General features: G+C 37.6%; 1 protein-coding gene across 5 annotated transcripts in view; it reads right to left on the bottom strand.

The window, feature by feature from the left end:
• Nucleotides 1-14,393, bottom strand: part of LOC105040790 (protein SGT1 homolog) — a 16,165-nt gene extending 1,772 nt beyond the window's left edge. The window contains exons 1-8 of one of the 5 annotated variants that reach the window (XM_073254485.1): nt 13,907-14,383; nt 6,892-6,961; nt 5,476-5,600; nt 5,208-5,233; nt 5,077-5,132; nt 3,437-3,533; nt 3,232-3,297; nt 1,363-1,501 (exon numbers count right to left, since the gene is read on the bottom strand). In XM_073254485.1, the coding sequence (XP_073110586.1) occupies nt 1,363-1,501; nt 3,232-3,297; nt 3,437-3,533; nt 5,077-5,132; nt 5,208-5,233; nt 5,476-5,600; nt 6,892-6,961; nt 13,907-14,066 (739 nt within the window). In that variant the 5' untranslated portion in view covers nt 14,067-14,383. Of the gene's footprint in view, nt 1-1,362; nt 1,502-3,231; nt 3,298-3,436; nt 3,534-5,076; nt 5,234-5,475; nt 5,601-6,891; nt 6,962-13,906 lie in introns of all 5 variants that reach the window. The other 4 variants (XR_012140057.1, XR_012140058.1, XM_073254483.1 and 1 more) reach the window with 4 other exon arrangements.
• Between the last annotated feature and the right edge of the window lie 3,068 nt (nt 14,394-17,461).

The raw sequence follows: 17,461 nt of genomic DNA, 5'->3' as shown, positions 1-17,461 counted from the left end.
AAAAAAAAAAAGCATTAAATATAAATCGATGCCACAAGAGAAGAAAAAAAAAGATGGAAGACTCCTCCCAAAACATTTGTTCATTCCTAAAGTAGATACGCTTTCCTAATTTAAGAAAAGAGATGGGAAATTCATGGCACAGTTTGGTTGCTCAATGCAGAAGATATAACGCAAATCTTGTTGGCCCCACCCCCCGCCGTGCTTGTTAACACATTCAATTATTCAAATTTGAACATAAACATAAATTTTTATAAGTTCAACATCAAATTGTGTCCAATATAAGTTCAACACCAAATTGTGTCCAACACAAGTTCTAATATAGAATTGTTCCAAATTGTACAATACAAATATAAGAGCATACCACATAATTGTCTAACACAAATTCTCAAAATAAATGGATATATAAGAAAAGAAATATTATTCCATCCATTCTATCACATGCCAAGAGAAGTCAAAAGAAATTAACCCTAGTCAAAAGTCAAAACTATGCCTCATATATATATAACGGTATTTTAATATTTTCCACATATGCGGGGCGGGGCATAAACCCACACCCACCCCATACCCGCAGTGGGTTATTAGATTTTTTACCTGCCCCGTCCAATGACCCATTTAGCTCATCCATTTATCCGCCCCACAAGCGGGTTGAGTGGGTTGGATTTGCGGGTTGGTGGACCGATTGCCATCCCTAAATTATGTACTGGACTTTCATATGGGACAAGTTTAAAGTCCATTATCAGCCGGTGAATGAACCAAAACCAAACAAAGCATTGCACATGCAGGAAAACCAAACAACTTTATAGTAACAATATGTAATCTTATTCTTCTGTAAAATGACAATCGAAGGTCCATTTTATTTAGATAATTGTCAATATTGTTTTGCAAATAGGATGCTTCATGTTGGGTAAAATGAGTTACATGGCTACTGAAACAACTGCATACTTGCAAGTAGGAGCAATAAAACCACCTCCAAATTGGATTATATTTTTTTGGAGGATTTCTTTTACCTCAGATGAAACATGAAAAGTTAACTAGAAAATTCAGTTTTAAAGTTGAGATCTAAAAGAGTCTTTAACCCTTGAGCAAAGGTGGTGCCGATGTCAACAGGAAGCAGATAAGCAAATTCAGATACATTGAATTTCATTGTGACAGGTGAGTACATGCTCCAACACAGTCAAAGGTGTGCATTGCACACATGTATGGGCAGATAAGGCAACCTACTTATCAAGTGGTTTCTGGCTCTTGAACAGGGAAATTGTCATATTTTAAGAATTATCAAAAAATTTATAGTTCTTTTCCCCTTCTTTTGTTGGAAAAAGGCCATGTGCACAAATCATCACACTAACAAGAAACTTACACTACCTGATGGTGTGTTTATCTTCTGGGGGACTGTTCTCCTGTCACTAAATTCCAAAGACATCCATGTGATAGGTTCGGCTTTTGAAAGACGGATTTCAATTTTGGAAGACATGACAGCATATCTGCATTTTTCTGGTATAATCTGCTTGTTGCCCAACCACCATCAGGAAGGAAGAAAAGATCATACTTAGAAATGTAACAAAAACTGTAATAAATGAAATATGTACATGAAACAAAGTTCAGGAATGCATCTGAAATTCAATGTTTTGCTAATAATTCAGTCTCCAAAACCATATAGACCAACTTTAAAATAAACACACACACACACACACACAAAAGGATGATCGTGATGATTATGGACCATCAACAAGCACATGATAGTTTCTCACTGATTTAAAACAATAAACAATAAAAATTTGCATAAAACAAAATATTAATCATGCTGAAATCCATGAGCCCCCAATCAGCTATTCCCTATAAAAAAAGACATTGTAGCACCAGGCTCATCGAGTCATGATCATGGGAACTTATCAATTAACAAAGCTGGACGTGAAGGCTAAGGCATATTTTGGAAGATCATGTTCCGCTATAACAAATGTTGCACACAACAAAAAGAGAACTCCAGTCAGTTATCTTTATTAATCCCAAAAAAAAAAAAAAAAAAAGAATGAGCGCTTAGCTGATTGACCCTCTGTTCTCAAAAAAGAGGACAATAGGCAAAAACACAACTTTTGCATGAGAAACAAGCTTATGAAAACATTCATCGAGTATCCTTTTCTAGAAATACTTGATAGAAGGGGCTGGCCCTCTCAGCTAGGTTGTCTCCTAATGTACATTATGACTGCCACCAAGATAATAATGCATACATTGAGAAGTATGATTTCGTGAATTATGATGATTTGGCAACAGTGCCATCAAGAAGCTGGTGATGCAGATGTTCTTAATATGCATCTTACAGTTCATATTTGCATATTTGGTTAGATGACTATATTAAAATATCTGCCTACACCTGACACATATATGAGTATTGGCTGCAAGACTTGTGTATGGATTCGTAAGAAAAGCTTAGATACACCACACTCTCATACCCGTATCCATATAACATATTAAGACAGCAAATGGTAGGAATACAATGGAACACAACTGTAAATAGAACTTCCTTCAAAGTCAGAACAGATCTAATTTGTCTGCATGCAATATGGTCAGCTTCAGAACAAATGTTTAAAATGAAAAGTGCAACACTGCATGCTTTTGTCTGGAGCACTTTTGCATCTGGGCACATTACCTATCAGAGTTTACGGCCCTTCAATTCTCTTTTCTTAATCCATGAGTAAAATTACAAGTCTTGGAACAGAGATGCCTAAACAGTTTTAAAAAAAATGAGTAACCTGAAAGACTATAGAGTCCAGATGTGCATTTGGGCTCCAAAGCCTCCCGCATTTTCCCTAGAGAACCCTGCATCCATTTAATTTTTTTTTAAAAAAAAAAAAAAAGAAGATGATGTTTTTATCTTGCAAATGCAGCCTCCTTTGAGCCTCACCCTGTATGTTGGTTTCTCCCATACGCATACAATGTGTTTCTCTTCATGTGCAGTGCATGTGCTCTGTTCTAGCAGAATCATAACTTGCAAAAATTTTTCACTCTATACAGAGGTGGTTCAACATCAAATTTGATGATTTGATTTACTCACATACAACAAATTTAACATGCCCAATGACAATGGACAGAATAGTGCCAATCCTTTAACAGAGCATGAAGAAGGAAAAGGCCGGTTTTCATAAAAGGTGAATAAGAGAATCACTCAATCCCTTCCTATATCATGATGATAATCATTATCTGCACATAAGATGAAATATCAGATCAAGTGCATACCTTTCCAAATAAACGTGGTTGAAAATGATATGTTTCCTCCCCAGGGATGTCTATTAGAACACTCAACTGAAAAGATGAAGAAAACCATGATCCAGTATTGGCACAAAACAAATCATGTTCCACATTTACTGAACCAGATAAAACTAGTAATGCATCAAATAACACATCAAAAAGGAAAAGGATAACAGAACGTGGAAGAGCATACCATTTGCTCACCAAAGTCAACAGATACATTGTTAGCTGGAATACCCTTAGCAAAAATGGTCAAAACCACTTCTGTAGAAGAATTATAATAGTCATGCCTGCATTGCAAAGACAACCAACCCATGATCATTTATTGCAAAAACAACCATGCACTGGAAATGGGCAGAGATAAACCAACAAACATTTATTTCCCAATAATTAATGCTTCACTACAATTTAAGCAAAATCCAAACAATATGTGATCGATAGCAATATAGCACACAAAAATGAAACATGGTAACTTGAGCAAGATACTGAATATAGGATATAAATGTATGAATACATTCTTGTCAATCAAGCGCTTTTCTACCTTAATTTAATGAAATTTACTTGAAAATGTAAACAGATGCAACTTCCATATCTTTTGCAAATCATAAATTTGCACAATGGAAAATATCCACCAAGACAATGGGAGAATATAAAATCAAATAGAATAAAAACATTAAAACAAAAAACAAAATGTATAATACAAAAGTCAGTTGGTGAATTGGCCTACGCATGCATCAGATCCGACTGGGACACAGTAGGCCACATTTCACCATAAGAAAGCACCCTACAAAGCCTAAAATTGGCCTCAAAATTTTCCTCAAATAATAAAAGCCATTTCCCTCTATGGAAAGTTCTCTAAAGTGGAATGGGATACTCACTTTTAACCTGAAACCCTTTGCTTCCCATCAAATTTAAATGAGCCACCACAGCTTAAAATTAGGCTACTTTGGTTCTAGCCCCTGGATAGTGAGAAAACAATCACACCCTGAACCATTAAGATCATTTTCAAAGAAGCAACCACACGAATAACTTTTCTTCTTCCCCTACCTCACCACTGTTGTCCACAAACGGCCTTCTACTTAAATAAGCAATTAACAAATATAATTTGAACTCTTTTGACACCTAACTGGGTTAAACCTTCTGTACTTCCAGAAGCTTCTGAATAAATTTAGTCTTAAACCTTACTACCATATGAGAGTAGAAATATGTGATAGCATCATAAAGCTTACTAGACATTAAGCCTTAATGTCACTTTTCACGGTTACATCTTTCAAAACCTACTTAAAATTTTTGTGAGAGAGAGAGAAGCATTGCTCTCTCTTTATGCTCATAACTCAAACTCCAGGTTTGATGATGGTGCAGCCAAGTATAAAAAAAACAACCACGTTGCCATACAAACCAACCTTTACCACACCTTAAATTGCCTATATATTATACCATACCAACCCATACCAGCACCATCAGTAGATATGGTGTACTGCAATACATATGGTACTAGCATGTAACAAGTACACCACCATAATGCGATACTTCAAGCCGGGGGTGTAGCAAATGAAATACTCTTCAAAGCATATTCAAAACAATAATATAATGTGACAAATGGGGAAAATTCAATATATCAGCTTACAATGTGTGTCAGAAATACACAAACCTTGCACACAGTTGGCAAAAAATAGCAGAAAGGCTTTAAAACATCATGTGCTCTTATTTTAAGAAGATTTGCTGTGGGAGCAGTTCCATTAAACATTACAGCATGCACAGAGACCATGAAAGATTCACAAGTATCAGAAATGAAACAAAGTTAGAAGGCCAATCATGATTAGGAAGAATCACCTGTACTTTGGTTTGTTTGGGATTAGTTCAGATTGACAGGGTGAATCTTTTGGGAACTGAGGAAACTTTCTGATTTCAGTACATATATTTGATGGAGGAGACATGGTACTTGGTAAAGCATCGGGCATCACCTTTTTGGGCAGATTAATAGTTTCCTCTGCACAAAAGCAAGCATGACATGAAGAAAATTTCATTAGAACTATCCCAGCTTAACAATATGCTTGCTTTTAATTGAGTTTATTGATGAGAATCATGAGGAAGACTTATGTAAAAATCGCTTTAGATATAAATAAACAATTGATGACCAGTTCATCGTATCATTCCATCCATGCATGACATCAACAGAACTGTCATTGCATCCAATGTGAAGAAAGCACAAAGTTTAAATCGAGATTATACCTACAATGCGCTCATCACATTCTTTGATCAATTGTGTGAATCTTGAATCTCCAGGTGCCAACAAGGCACCTGCTTCAAGAGCTGTCTTCGCAGTCTGATATTCTTCAAGTTTGATACAAGCAGTTCTGTCAGCACAATTTTACACCATCGATTACTTGAAAGAAAAAAAATTACAAAGGCAATCAAAAGTTTAAAAATAAATGAGAAATCCAGTATCCAGCAGGTACCATCAATCCACATGGAGTGTCAAGACTTCCCTAGCAAATGTCATGTATATGAGCAAAACATAGTGACCTAATTGTTTAAAATCAAATGGCATCATACCAACCCACATGAAATAACTATACTGCAAGCTAAGCAAATGGAACCTATTCAAACAGAAGGGAGAGAAACTAAGTTAATTGATCACAAAAGCACAAGCTCAATTACTATGCAATGCTATCTTCAAATTAGTGAATTGCACGGACTTCTTCATGTAAATAAAAAGTATGAAGAAAACAACCATAAGGAAATGTAAAAACATCTACCTAGACTTTCAAAGTATGACTTCTAATTGTAGAAATCAACAATTGCATCCAATAAATAGATGCATATAATAAGAAAAAGTACAGGCATCAAAATAATGAGGCCTAAAAATAAAATAAAATAAAATGATCTGAGAAGATACTAAGGTTGTTTTTCTCATGTTAAGATTTAGCCAAAAAAAGGAGAAAGGTGAACGATGCAGCTGTCTTCTTTTATACGCATAGGTAGTCAGTTTTGATTATGATGAATATGTCATAACTTGAACATTCATGTCTGAAACAACGTAAAGAGATGCACAAATTCAATAACTTCATCGATAGCCCCATGTGTCTAATTATGTGTTTTTGAAAGTTCCCAAGAAATCTTCAAGGTATCTTCTAGTAGAATTCAGTGCAAACCTTATTGACAAGATCCAGAGTTCAAAATACACGTTTGTCTGTCTGTCTATCTATAGAGAGAGAGAGAGAGAGAGAGAGAGAGAGAGAGTACATTTTACTACGTTCTCCAACAGTATCTAAAACAACCAGGACCTGCTTATGACAGACCTCATAGGTACATACATGAATGTACCATCTATGTATAACCCTGAAAATAAGATTCAATACTGATAACCTTTAACTTATTCAAGCAACAAATGGTTTATGATTAGTATTTCATTTATACAACAAAATCAAGGATGACAGTTGCCTGGGTCAGCAGTCCGTTAGGCCCAAACCCTGTTTTAACATGCTCCGTCCAATGAATAAGAACCAAAGGGTCAGCCCATACTTAAAGGCTCAATGCTGTTAAATCTTAATAGTTAAAATGCCCAAACGATTGTACAAGGCACACAACAAGATCAACTATAGAAATAGCGCATAACATAATGGTACAGGAAAAAAATGAACCAACCCCTTTCGCAAGTAAGCTTTCGCTATTGAAGGATCCAACTCAATCGCTTTATTTGCATCTGCAACAGCTTCTGCAAAATAAAAGAGAAATACATAAAACTAACAACCTGGGAAAAGATATCAATGAGGGCATGATCTGTGCACTAAATGACATGAAAAAAAAAATTGAAAAAACAACAAACTCATACTAGAAACTGCCCCAATCACATTTTTGGAAAAAGGAAAGTTAGGATGTCTTGCAACAATATAGTTTTTCGAGAGTGTTGTAGCTTTTCTAAAAATAGAGTTCTATTAATCATTATGGTTTTTAAAAAAAAAAATAAGGGAAGGGAAAAAAAGAAAAGAGAGGAATGTATGATAGGGTTATACCTCATATTATATATATATATATATATATATATAGTGTCACGCCCCCGACCCGAGATTGTGAATCGAGGGTCGCAGCAACCGCCGCATACTTATGAAGAACTCTCTCCATAAGCATGCAAGGCATCTCATCACGATATCAATGCATCACAGCGGAATAAATTCAAATAATTATTATTCAACTGTAATTCAAGTAATTAAATCAAATGTCTTACATCCAATAAAATTTTTGCTAAAAAAATAAAAACAATAGATCTAAGTTCAATGAAGTTGACAATGCTAATCTCGCTTCTAAAAGCTCTGTCCCAATATTTTGTCCCACGCTCGAAATTAATTATCTGAATCTGAAAAATAGAAAGAAAGGTAATGAGCTAGACAGCCCAGTAAGTAACAAATATCTCAACTAGATAATTCAGATATTATATAATTTTCAAGAATAATGCTGCAAATAAACATAAGAGTATATTTCATGCTGATTTAATACAAATCAAATATTTTCAAATATTCACATATAATATAATCATAATCCGATTCGATTCAAAACACTCGTAACTCAACAGCCTTGACTATGACCAATGTTTAACCCCCATTGACGGGGTCCACAGAATACCAGCGCACAACCCCCACTGGCAGGGTCCACAAACACCAGCGCACAACCCCCACTGGCAGGGTCCACTGAGTACCAACGTATAATCCTCATTGGCGGAGCCCACTGAAACATAGTTAGGCTGAGAGCATAAATCCGATCTGTATTAAAACACTTTGTATCATAATATATCATAATTTTTTTTCACTGAACATGTACATAATCGACGTACCATAATTTTTCAAAAGTATTTTTCTTTCAAAACATAATTTCATAAATCATGCATAATTTCAGAGAATAATTATTTATTTTTCAGAATAAATATGGAACATCTCGAGAAGATGATTCATTACTTACCTTTCACGGAGCACTGAATGAACAGATCGACTAACTTCTAGGAGATTCTTCCGTGCCTATTATCCAAAATTATATTTTTACTTTAATTTTAATTCAAAATTCAATCTAAACAAATCCCAAATCAAAACCTCACTTAAAATCACTCTTTCCTAAACTCGATCAAAATCATCAGATGAAGCCTTCCACTACGCTAATCCTAGAGGAATAACTTTAGAGAGAGAGAAATCCATCAAGAGAGAGAAACAAGCTAGAGAGAAAAAATTTTAGAGAGAGAAAGTAAAGAGAAAGTCCAATTCTAGAGAGAAAAAGTCAAGGTTCAGACTGAAAAAAAAGAGAGAAGAGAGAGAAACTCTCTCTCTCATCATTTTTTTATTATTTATTTATTTATTTATTTATTTATTTATTTATTTTTATTTTTATTCTTTTCTTTTCTTTTCTTTTCTTTTCTTTTCTTTTTCTCTTTTTCTTCTTTTTCTTTTTTTTTCTTTCCTTTTCTTTTTCTCTTTTTTTTTTCTTTTCTTTTCTTTTTCTTTTTTTTTTTCTCCCGTGGGTTTCCTTTGGGCCGAAACAGGGGACGGCAGTCCCCTCCTTGTGCCGGGCCGTTCAGGCCGCGGCCACCGTGGCGGAGGTCGGCGGCAGAGGGGGGCCACTCCCCCGGTCGCAGAGGAGCATTGCCGGCGGTCAATTTCGATCACCGGCGCCGGAAAATCCACGAAAAAAAGAGACCAAAACAGAGGTCCCTTTTTCCGACCGAAAATCGGCGATTTCCGTCGCCAGCAGCCGCGCACAAGGGCATGGGAGGAAGGAGAAGGAAGAGGGGAAGAAGAGGAAGACTCACCTCGACCTCCGGTGATCTCGTCGGTGAGCAGTCACGGCGAGAACAAGGCAAGGATCCGCGGCTCTCCTTCGAAAAAATCGGAGAGGAAAAGAGGAGAAAAGGGCCGATGATCGGCTCCAAGGGAAAGGGGAGGCCTTCTTATAGAGGACCTTAGGACTCTGAGAGGTCCTAGGATTCCCGATTTGCCTGATCTCGTCGGAGAAGAAGACTCTTATCGGGAGTCTTCTTCCCGATTTGAATCCTCTGTTTTTTTTTTTTTTTGGGGGGCTTGGGTCTGCTGGATTGGGCTTGGTTGGGCTGGGTTTTGGGCTATAACATTCTTCACCCCTAAAAAGAAATTTCGTCCTCAAAATTTTTCATACCTGTCACCATTGTATTGGAAGTCTGTGCATTTTGTTGAGTAAGCGCATTCATTCTTCCCTGGTTTTTAGGAATCTGTCCACCACCCTTATATTGTCCTTCATGAGTTCTTTGGCCAACTTGATTTTCAGTATTTAGCGGACAGCTAGCAATTTTATGATCCATCTGACCACATTTGAAACAAGCATCTGTATTCCAATAACAATCCTTGTCTGCATAATTTTTACCACATCTGGAGCACGGCTCACCATCAATCTGTTGAGTCTTATTGTCTACTGCTCCCTTAGCTGATCTTTTGATGTTTTTTATTATTCTACCCTTGTGTGTCATTTGATTTTGCTCTCTTTCTTTGCTTTCTTTCTCTTTCCATGCGTTCTTCATTGACTTCCCTTTCAATTATCAGTGTTTTGTTTACCACATCGGCATAAATTGTCAATTCATATGGAACCACTTGTTTTCGAATCTCAGTTCTCAGTCCCATCTCAAACTTGTGAACACGTTCTTGCTCACCATCTACTAATCTCGGAGCAAATTTTGCTAACTCTGTAAATTTTGCTTCATATTCAGTCACACTCATACCCTTTTGCTTCAAATAAATAAACTCTTGCTCTTTCTGGATCCTTATACTCCGAGAAAAATATTGATCATAGAATGCAATCCGAAATCTTTCCCAGGTAAGTATTTCGCCGTCTTGTTCATGCTTGCGCTGTAGTCGCTGACACCAGTTGTATGCTTCTCCTTGTAGTAAATAAGCCGCATATCGAATCTTTTCTTCATCAAGACACTCTTGGACAGCGAAAGCCTTCTCCATCTCCATTATCCAGTTATCAGCCTCCAAAGGTTCAGTAGTCCCCTTGAAAGCTGGAGAAGCAAGCTTTTTAAATTCTGAAATGTTGTTCTGTTGTACTGGTTGCTCTCCATATTGTGGTGGTGGATGCTGATGTTGTTGTGTATCTCATTGTATCTGCTGTTGTTCAAACATTTGCTGTTGTATTTGTTGTTGCGCTTGTACCATCCTGATTAGGGTCTACATTAACTGAGCCATATTTGGTTCTTGACGTGCTCTCGAAGCACTCCCATTAAGATCTACGACTCCCTCCTCCTGAGGGGTGCTACTGGTCAGATGGGGAGTGCTACCATCCCGTGGTTGTGATGTCTCTCTTGCAATTCCTTGAGTAGTTCTTGTCATTCTACAGGGAGGCATGATAACCTTGTAGTAGTAAAACCTTATTAGATTCATTTATCTATTTGTTAGGATGGATTTATTATGATGCTCATACTTTAACGTCCCAATATTCTTAATGTTTACCCACCTACACTCATACTATGTCAAATTCTATGTGTCATAATTTATCCACTTATGCTTTGATACCATATTAATTGTCACGCCCCCGATCCGAGATTGTGAATCGAGGGTCGTGGCAACCGCCGCATACTTATGAAAAACTCTCTCCATAAGCATGCAAGGCATCTCATCACGATATCAATGCATCACAGCGGAATAAATTCAAATAATTATTATTCAACTGTAATTCAAGTAATTAAATCAAATGTCTTACATCCAATAAAATTTTTGCTAAAAAAATAAAAACAATAGATATAAGTTCAATGAAGTTGACAATGCTAATCTCGCTTCTAAAAGCTCTGTCCCAATATTTCATCCCACGCTCGAAATTATCTGAATCTGAAAAATAGAAAGAAAAGTAATGAGCTAGACAGCCCAGTAAGTAACAAATATCTCAACTAGATAATTCAGATATTATATAATTTTCAAGAATAATGCTGCAAATAAACATAAGAGTATATTTCATGCTGATTTAATACAAATCAAATATTTTCAAATATTCACATATAATATAATCATAAATCCGATTCGATTCAAAATACTCGTAACTCAACAGCCTTGACTATGACCAACGTTTAACCCCCATTGGCGGGGTCCACAGAATACCAGCACACAACCCCCACTGGCAGGATCCACTGAGTACCAACGTATAATCCCCATTGGCGGGGCCCACTGAAACATAGTTAGGCTGAGAGCATAAATCCGATCTGTATCAAAACACTTTGTATCATAATATATCATAATTTTTTTCACTGAACATGTGCATAATCGACGTACCATAATATTTCAAAAGTATTTTTCTTTCAAAACATAATTTCATAAATCATGCATAATTTCAGAGAATAATTATTTATTTTTCAGAATAAATATGGAACATCTCGAGAAGATGATTCATTACTTACCTTTCACGGAGCACTGAATGAACAGATCGACTAACTTCTAGGAGATTCTTCCGTGCCTATTATCCAAAATTATATTTTTACATTAATTTTAATTCAAAATTCAATCTAAACAAATCCCAAATCAAAACCTCACTTAAAATCAGACTCTTCCCTAAACTCGATCAAAATCATCAGATGAAGCCTTCCACTACGCTAATCCTAGAGGAATAACTTTAGAGAGAGAGAAATCCATCAAAAGAGAGAAACAAGCTAGAGAGAGAAAATTCTAGAGAGAGAAAGTAGAGAGAGAAAGTTCAATTCTAGAGAGAGAAAATCAGGGTTCAGACTGAAAAAAAGAAAGAGAAACTCTCTCTCTCATCATTTTTTTATTATTTTCTTATTTATTTATTTATTTATTTATTTATTTTTATTTTTATTTTTTTCTTTTCTTTTCTTTTCTTTTTCTCTTTTTCTTCTTTTTCTTTTTTTTTCTTTCCTTTTCTTTTTCTCTTTTTCTTCTTTTTCTTTTCTTTTCTTTTTCTTTTTTTTTTCTCCCGTGGGTTTCCTTTGGGCCGAAATAGGGGACGGCAGTCCCCTCCTTGTGCAGGGCCGTTCAAACCACGGCCGTCGTGGCGGAGGCCGGTGGCAGAGGGGGGCCACTCCCCCGGTCGCAGAGGAGCATTGCCGGCGATCAATTTCGATCGCCGGCGCCGGAAAATCCACGGGAAAAAGAGACCAAAACAGAGGTCCCTTTTTCCGACCGAAAATCGGCGATTTTCGTCGCCGGCAGCCGCGCACAAGGGCATGGGAGGAAGGAGAAGGAAGAGGGAAAGAAGAAGAAGACTCACTTCGACCTTCGGTGACCTCGTCGGTGAGCAGTCACGGCGAGAACAAGGCAAGGATCCGCGGCTCTACTTCGGAAAAATCGGAGAGGAAAAGAGGAGAAAAGGGCCGATGATCGGCTCCAAGGGAAAGGGGAGGCCTTCTTATAGAGGACCCTAGGACTCCAAGAGGTCCTAGGATTCCCGATTTGCCTGGTCTCGCCGGAGAAGAAGACTCCTATCGGGAGTCTTCTTCCCGATTTGAATCCTCTATTTTTTTTTTTTTTTGGCTTGGGTCTGCTGGATTGGGCTTGGTTGGGCTGGGTTTTGGGCTATAACATATAGAGAGAGAGAGAGAGAGAGAGAGAGAAATCAACAAGAAATAGCAAATGCTCGCAAAGGTAGCGTTGGGTGAGGATCTGTCCTTCCCACACATAGCAACAACTAGCCAGACTATTTAAGCCATTATCATCATCAGATGTATGAATTAGCTCCTTTATGTTCCTGAGAAGCCAGCTGGCCCCCTAAAGCTCCAATCCATAAGAGCACATGTCTACAACCTACTACTTAGAATAGGTGGCAGAATTTTCAGATGTTTCTCTTTCCCTAGAAAGAAGGGCAGCTTCCAATTCCACAAGCAAAGTTACTCTTGCTTAAAGACATTCAGCTTGAGAATACAGGTTAAAAAAGGACTATGGTGAAAAATCTGTCTTAGTTCCTCTTGCATCAATATTTAAAAAGTAATGACTTTGAGGAACTGGCATGGACAGACGGACATTATGCAGTTAATAAGCAACAGTACCCAGACAACCAACAGCATGAATCAACTGTGACCTGCTGCCGGCCATGGATATAGTCATATTGCTTTATATTAGTAATACCCTTTTATTTCTTGTCCATATTTCACTAAGCTATGTTTCATTTATGGAATTAAAGTGACTGGTTTGCTGTCACAATGATATTGATAAATTGATCTACTGAAAAATAGAATATCGCAAACCAGATAAGTAATATCACTCAACGGTTAGCACAGAGACTGTTTTACCACACAATGTGGGGCACTCAAATAAGAGGCCATCGCATGCCTAATTATAATTCTCCAGGACGCAAAGACTGGCTCCAGGAAGCCGCAAGAATCCAAATTGTGCGAGAAAGACCCTCATAGATATAACCAATCTAACAAAATCGAATGAGAATGCCAAACGAGTTATGAAAACGATCAAATTAGATGAAAAGTGATCGCAAAATCGAGAAAAAAAGTCCTCGCCGATAAATCAATCAACCAACCTGCTACCAACTTATATATAAATACACCGCCACCATATAATCATAAACAACTGAATTTTCACCACAGGCAACAATAGAACATGCAAGGGGACTCAAAGAACGGAGCAAATAAAGCTGAAAGCCTAAAAACACCAGCCAGTAACAATAGATAAGAGGATTCTCAGCGAACGCCTACCAGTGAAGTTGTCGAGCTTGATATTGGCCTGGGCGTGGTCGGCGTAGAGATCTGCGTTCGTGGGGTCCATGTCGAGGGCCTGCGTGTAGAGATCCACGGCAAGATCGAAGTTATCGTCGACGAAAGCTTCCTTCGCCCTCTTCTCGAGAGCGGTCGCCATTGGGAGAGGAAGAGAGAGCACCAGAACGAGAGAAGGGAGAGAAACAACGAGGGATCAACGAAGATGAGACCAAGAAAGGGAAGGAGTTCGCAGGGGTTCGAGGGTTCCAGTTTTTTTTTTTTTTTTTTTTTCTTAAAGGACTGGGGGACGCAAAAAGGAACAGGGCTTGGATAACGCGGATGAAAGTGAAGCTGTAAATTTGGGTCGGATCCGCCCGTCATTTAAATGGAATGGATTAGATTTATATTTTAATAATCTATTTAAAAGCGAATCAAATGATTCATTCCATTTAGATCACAGATCAAGACGGATCGAAACGGGCTGGTTCATTTCTTTTTATTTATATATATATATATTAAAATCAATTAATTATTATTGTATTACTTATAGTTATTGATGGATCAAAATCAGAATAATCTATCAGACTCCTGTCGCTCCAACCTCCACTCATGGACTTCCAGGCGGCCAGGCCTGAGCCTCCTACAGTCCCATTCTCGATTCCAACTCCAAATTCTGAATTCCTAACCGACAACCCCAAAGGCAAAGGCCTGAATCTAAAATTTTTAATTCCCAATTCTCACTCTCGTCTCTCGTCCTTTTTCCTTACTTATCCCTTTCAGGCTTTCAACGAGAAGGAGAGGTCAGAACTCAGAGGAGAGACCGTCAAACCGCCGCCGGCCCACCACCGTTGACGTTCGAACGCCATCGATGGTCGCCTAATTCCCATCGCCCACTATGAGTCTCTTCTCTTTATTTTTTTTGGTACAACCCCAACGACCGGCGAGGGCCTCCGCACTCTCCGATGCCTGCATCACGGTCTCGGACGGTCGGCCCCCCTCCTCCCTCCACTCCCCATCGTCCCCGACGACCGCAATCCGCCAATCCAGCCCCCTACCTCCTCCGTGCTCCCCGATGCGATGACGCCTGCATCACAACCCTCGGCCCCCCTCTTCCCTCCCCCCCGTCGGTGCCTGCATCTCTGGCCCCCACGAGCTCCTCCATACTCCTCGGCCCCTCTCCTCCCTCACTCCTCGGTGAACTCCTCCCCGACACCGTGCTCCCATTCCCCCGCGCTCCCCCCTTCCCCCTTCTCCCTGGCAACTGGGCCTGGCGAGCTCCTCCGCCCCGATGCCTGCACGACCGTACCCCAATCCCCCGTGAGGCCACAACTTCCCCTTTGTTGCCGCGAAGCAGACTTCTTCCGTATCTCTATGACCTTAGAGCCTTGTAGGCTTGTAGACTAGCACAGGAGAGAGAGAGATTAGAAGATGGAAAGAATGGCACGGTTCCAAGACGTATATCACCGTCTCCGGTCTTTATCCGTCGAGATATATTTTTCTCTTTATATCTTCTTCTTTGGATCAATTCGCGGTGCTCGCTTTACGTAATTATTTAAATTTTTATTTAAATTTTTATTTTATATAATTATTATTTTAATTAATTTTTTATTTTTTTTATTGATTGAATGATCGATAGATTATCAATTTATTTCTCTATTGTATAGATGTGTGGCTGATTACTTGCATCATGATTGGATCTATGAGTGCAATGAATCAAGTTGTAAATATGGATGGTGATAAAGTGCCTGAAGAATCCAAATTAGATAGTAAAAATGAAATTGAACCTGGGGTTGAGAAATCAAATAAGAGGACAAGGGAATATTCTGATGTTTGAAATTATTTCACAAAAATGGGGAAAGGCAAAGATGGTGTAGAAAGGGCAGCTTGTAATGGATGTGAAAGACAGTATAACTATGGTGAAAAAAAATATGGGACCTCTTCTATGACCCGTCATCTTCCAAAATATCCTATGAGAAAGTTTCATGATGTAGGGCAAATGATAATCAATGCTGATGGAAAACAAAGATCTAGAAAAATAGATCAAAAAATTTCTCGTGAATTGTGTGCATCTACCACTATTCAATATAATTTGCCCTTTTCATTTGTTGAGTAACCTGGGATTAGGGCTTGGGTGAAGTTTATCAATTCTGATGTTGTTCCTATTTCTAGAAACACAGTTTGTAGTGATATTCAGAAAATTTATTTAAGAGAAAAAGAAAAGTTGAAACAACTCTTAGCTAAGATTCCCAATAGAGTTTACTTGACTTCTGATGTATGGACTGCATACACTAGTGAGGGTTATATTACTCTGACTGCTCTTATGTTGATGATGGTTAGAAATTAAATAGTAAAATTTTGAATTTTGCTCATATGCCTCCTCTACACTCGGGGGTTGAATTAACTGCAAAGTTGTATGAATTTTTGAAGGATTGGAGAATTGAGAATAAGATTTTTTTCTCTAACTCTAGATCATGCCTTTAGTAATAATAATATATAAGATAATTTGAAAGAGCAGCTTTATTTGAATAATAGCTTATTGTGTAGTGGTGAGTTTTTTCATGTGCAGTGTTGTGCTCACATTCTTAATCTCATTATTTAAGAAGGGTTGAAAGTAGCCAATGATGCTTTGATTAAGATTAGAGAATCAATCAAGTATGTGAAGGGTTCAGAAAGTATGATGCAAAAATTTGATGAATGTATTAAGCAGATTAGTGGTATTGACATTTTTATTGGCTTACGTTTGGATGTATCTATCTATTGAAATTTCACATATTTGATGTTGGAGAGTGCAATCAAATACAAAAAATTTTTTGCTTCTCTCCAACTGATTGATAAGAACTATAAATTTTGCCCTACATCCCTTGAGTGGACAAGAGGAAAAAAATATGTGAATTCCTTGAGCCATTTTATGAGACCACCAACTTGATTTTCGGTCCTTCTTATCCTACCTTCAATCTTTATTTTATGCAAGTTTAAAAGATTGAGTGCTTGTTGTTGGAAAATGAATGGAATGAAGATGTGGTGATAAGTGGAATGTGCAAGAGGATGAAAGGCAAGTTTAATAAATATTGGAGTTAATATAGTGTTGTACTTGCATTTGGGGCTGTTCTTGACCTACGCATCAAGCTTACAATGTTGGAATACTTTTACCCAAAGATTGATGCAAGTAAAGCAAAAGATATGGTAAAGGAGGTGAGGACAAAGTTGAACAAACTTTTTGAGCAATATGCCAACTCCATAAATGCACCAGATAGTTCTTCCCAATTTCCATCCATATCACATGCATATATGACAATGTCAAGTGGAGGATTAATTGAAAACAAAGGCAAAAAAAATACTTGATGTAAGTGTCTCATCTTGTGCTTTTTTTAATATTTTTTTCATATTCACATTTGTTTTATTAGTTATATATCTAACTTATGTTTGTAATTGATATTAGAAATTAAAATGTTTGAGAGCTAAACTATTGCAAATACTGAAAAATCCTAATTGGATTTTTATTTGGAGGAGCTGAAACTTGAGTTTGGATTCTATAAAGAATTGGATGTATTGCAC

This window comes from Elaeis guineensis, chromosome 3, assembly GCF_000442705.2.
Source record: "Elaeis guineensis isolate ETL-2024a chromosome 3, EG11, whole genome shotgun sequence".
NCBI lineage: Eukaryota > Viridiplantae > Streptophyta > Magnoliopsida > Arecales > Arecaceae > Elaeis > Elaeis guineensis.
This window is presented reverse-complemented; position numbering and strand designations above follow the sequence as displayed.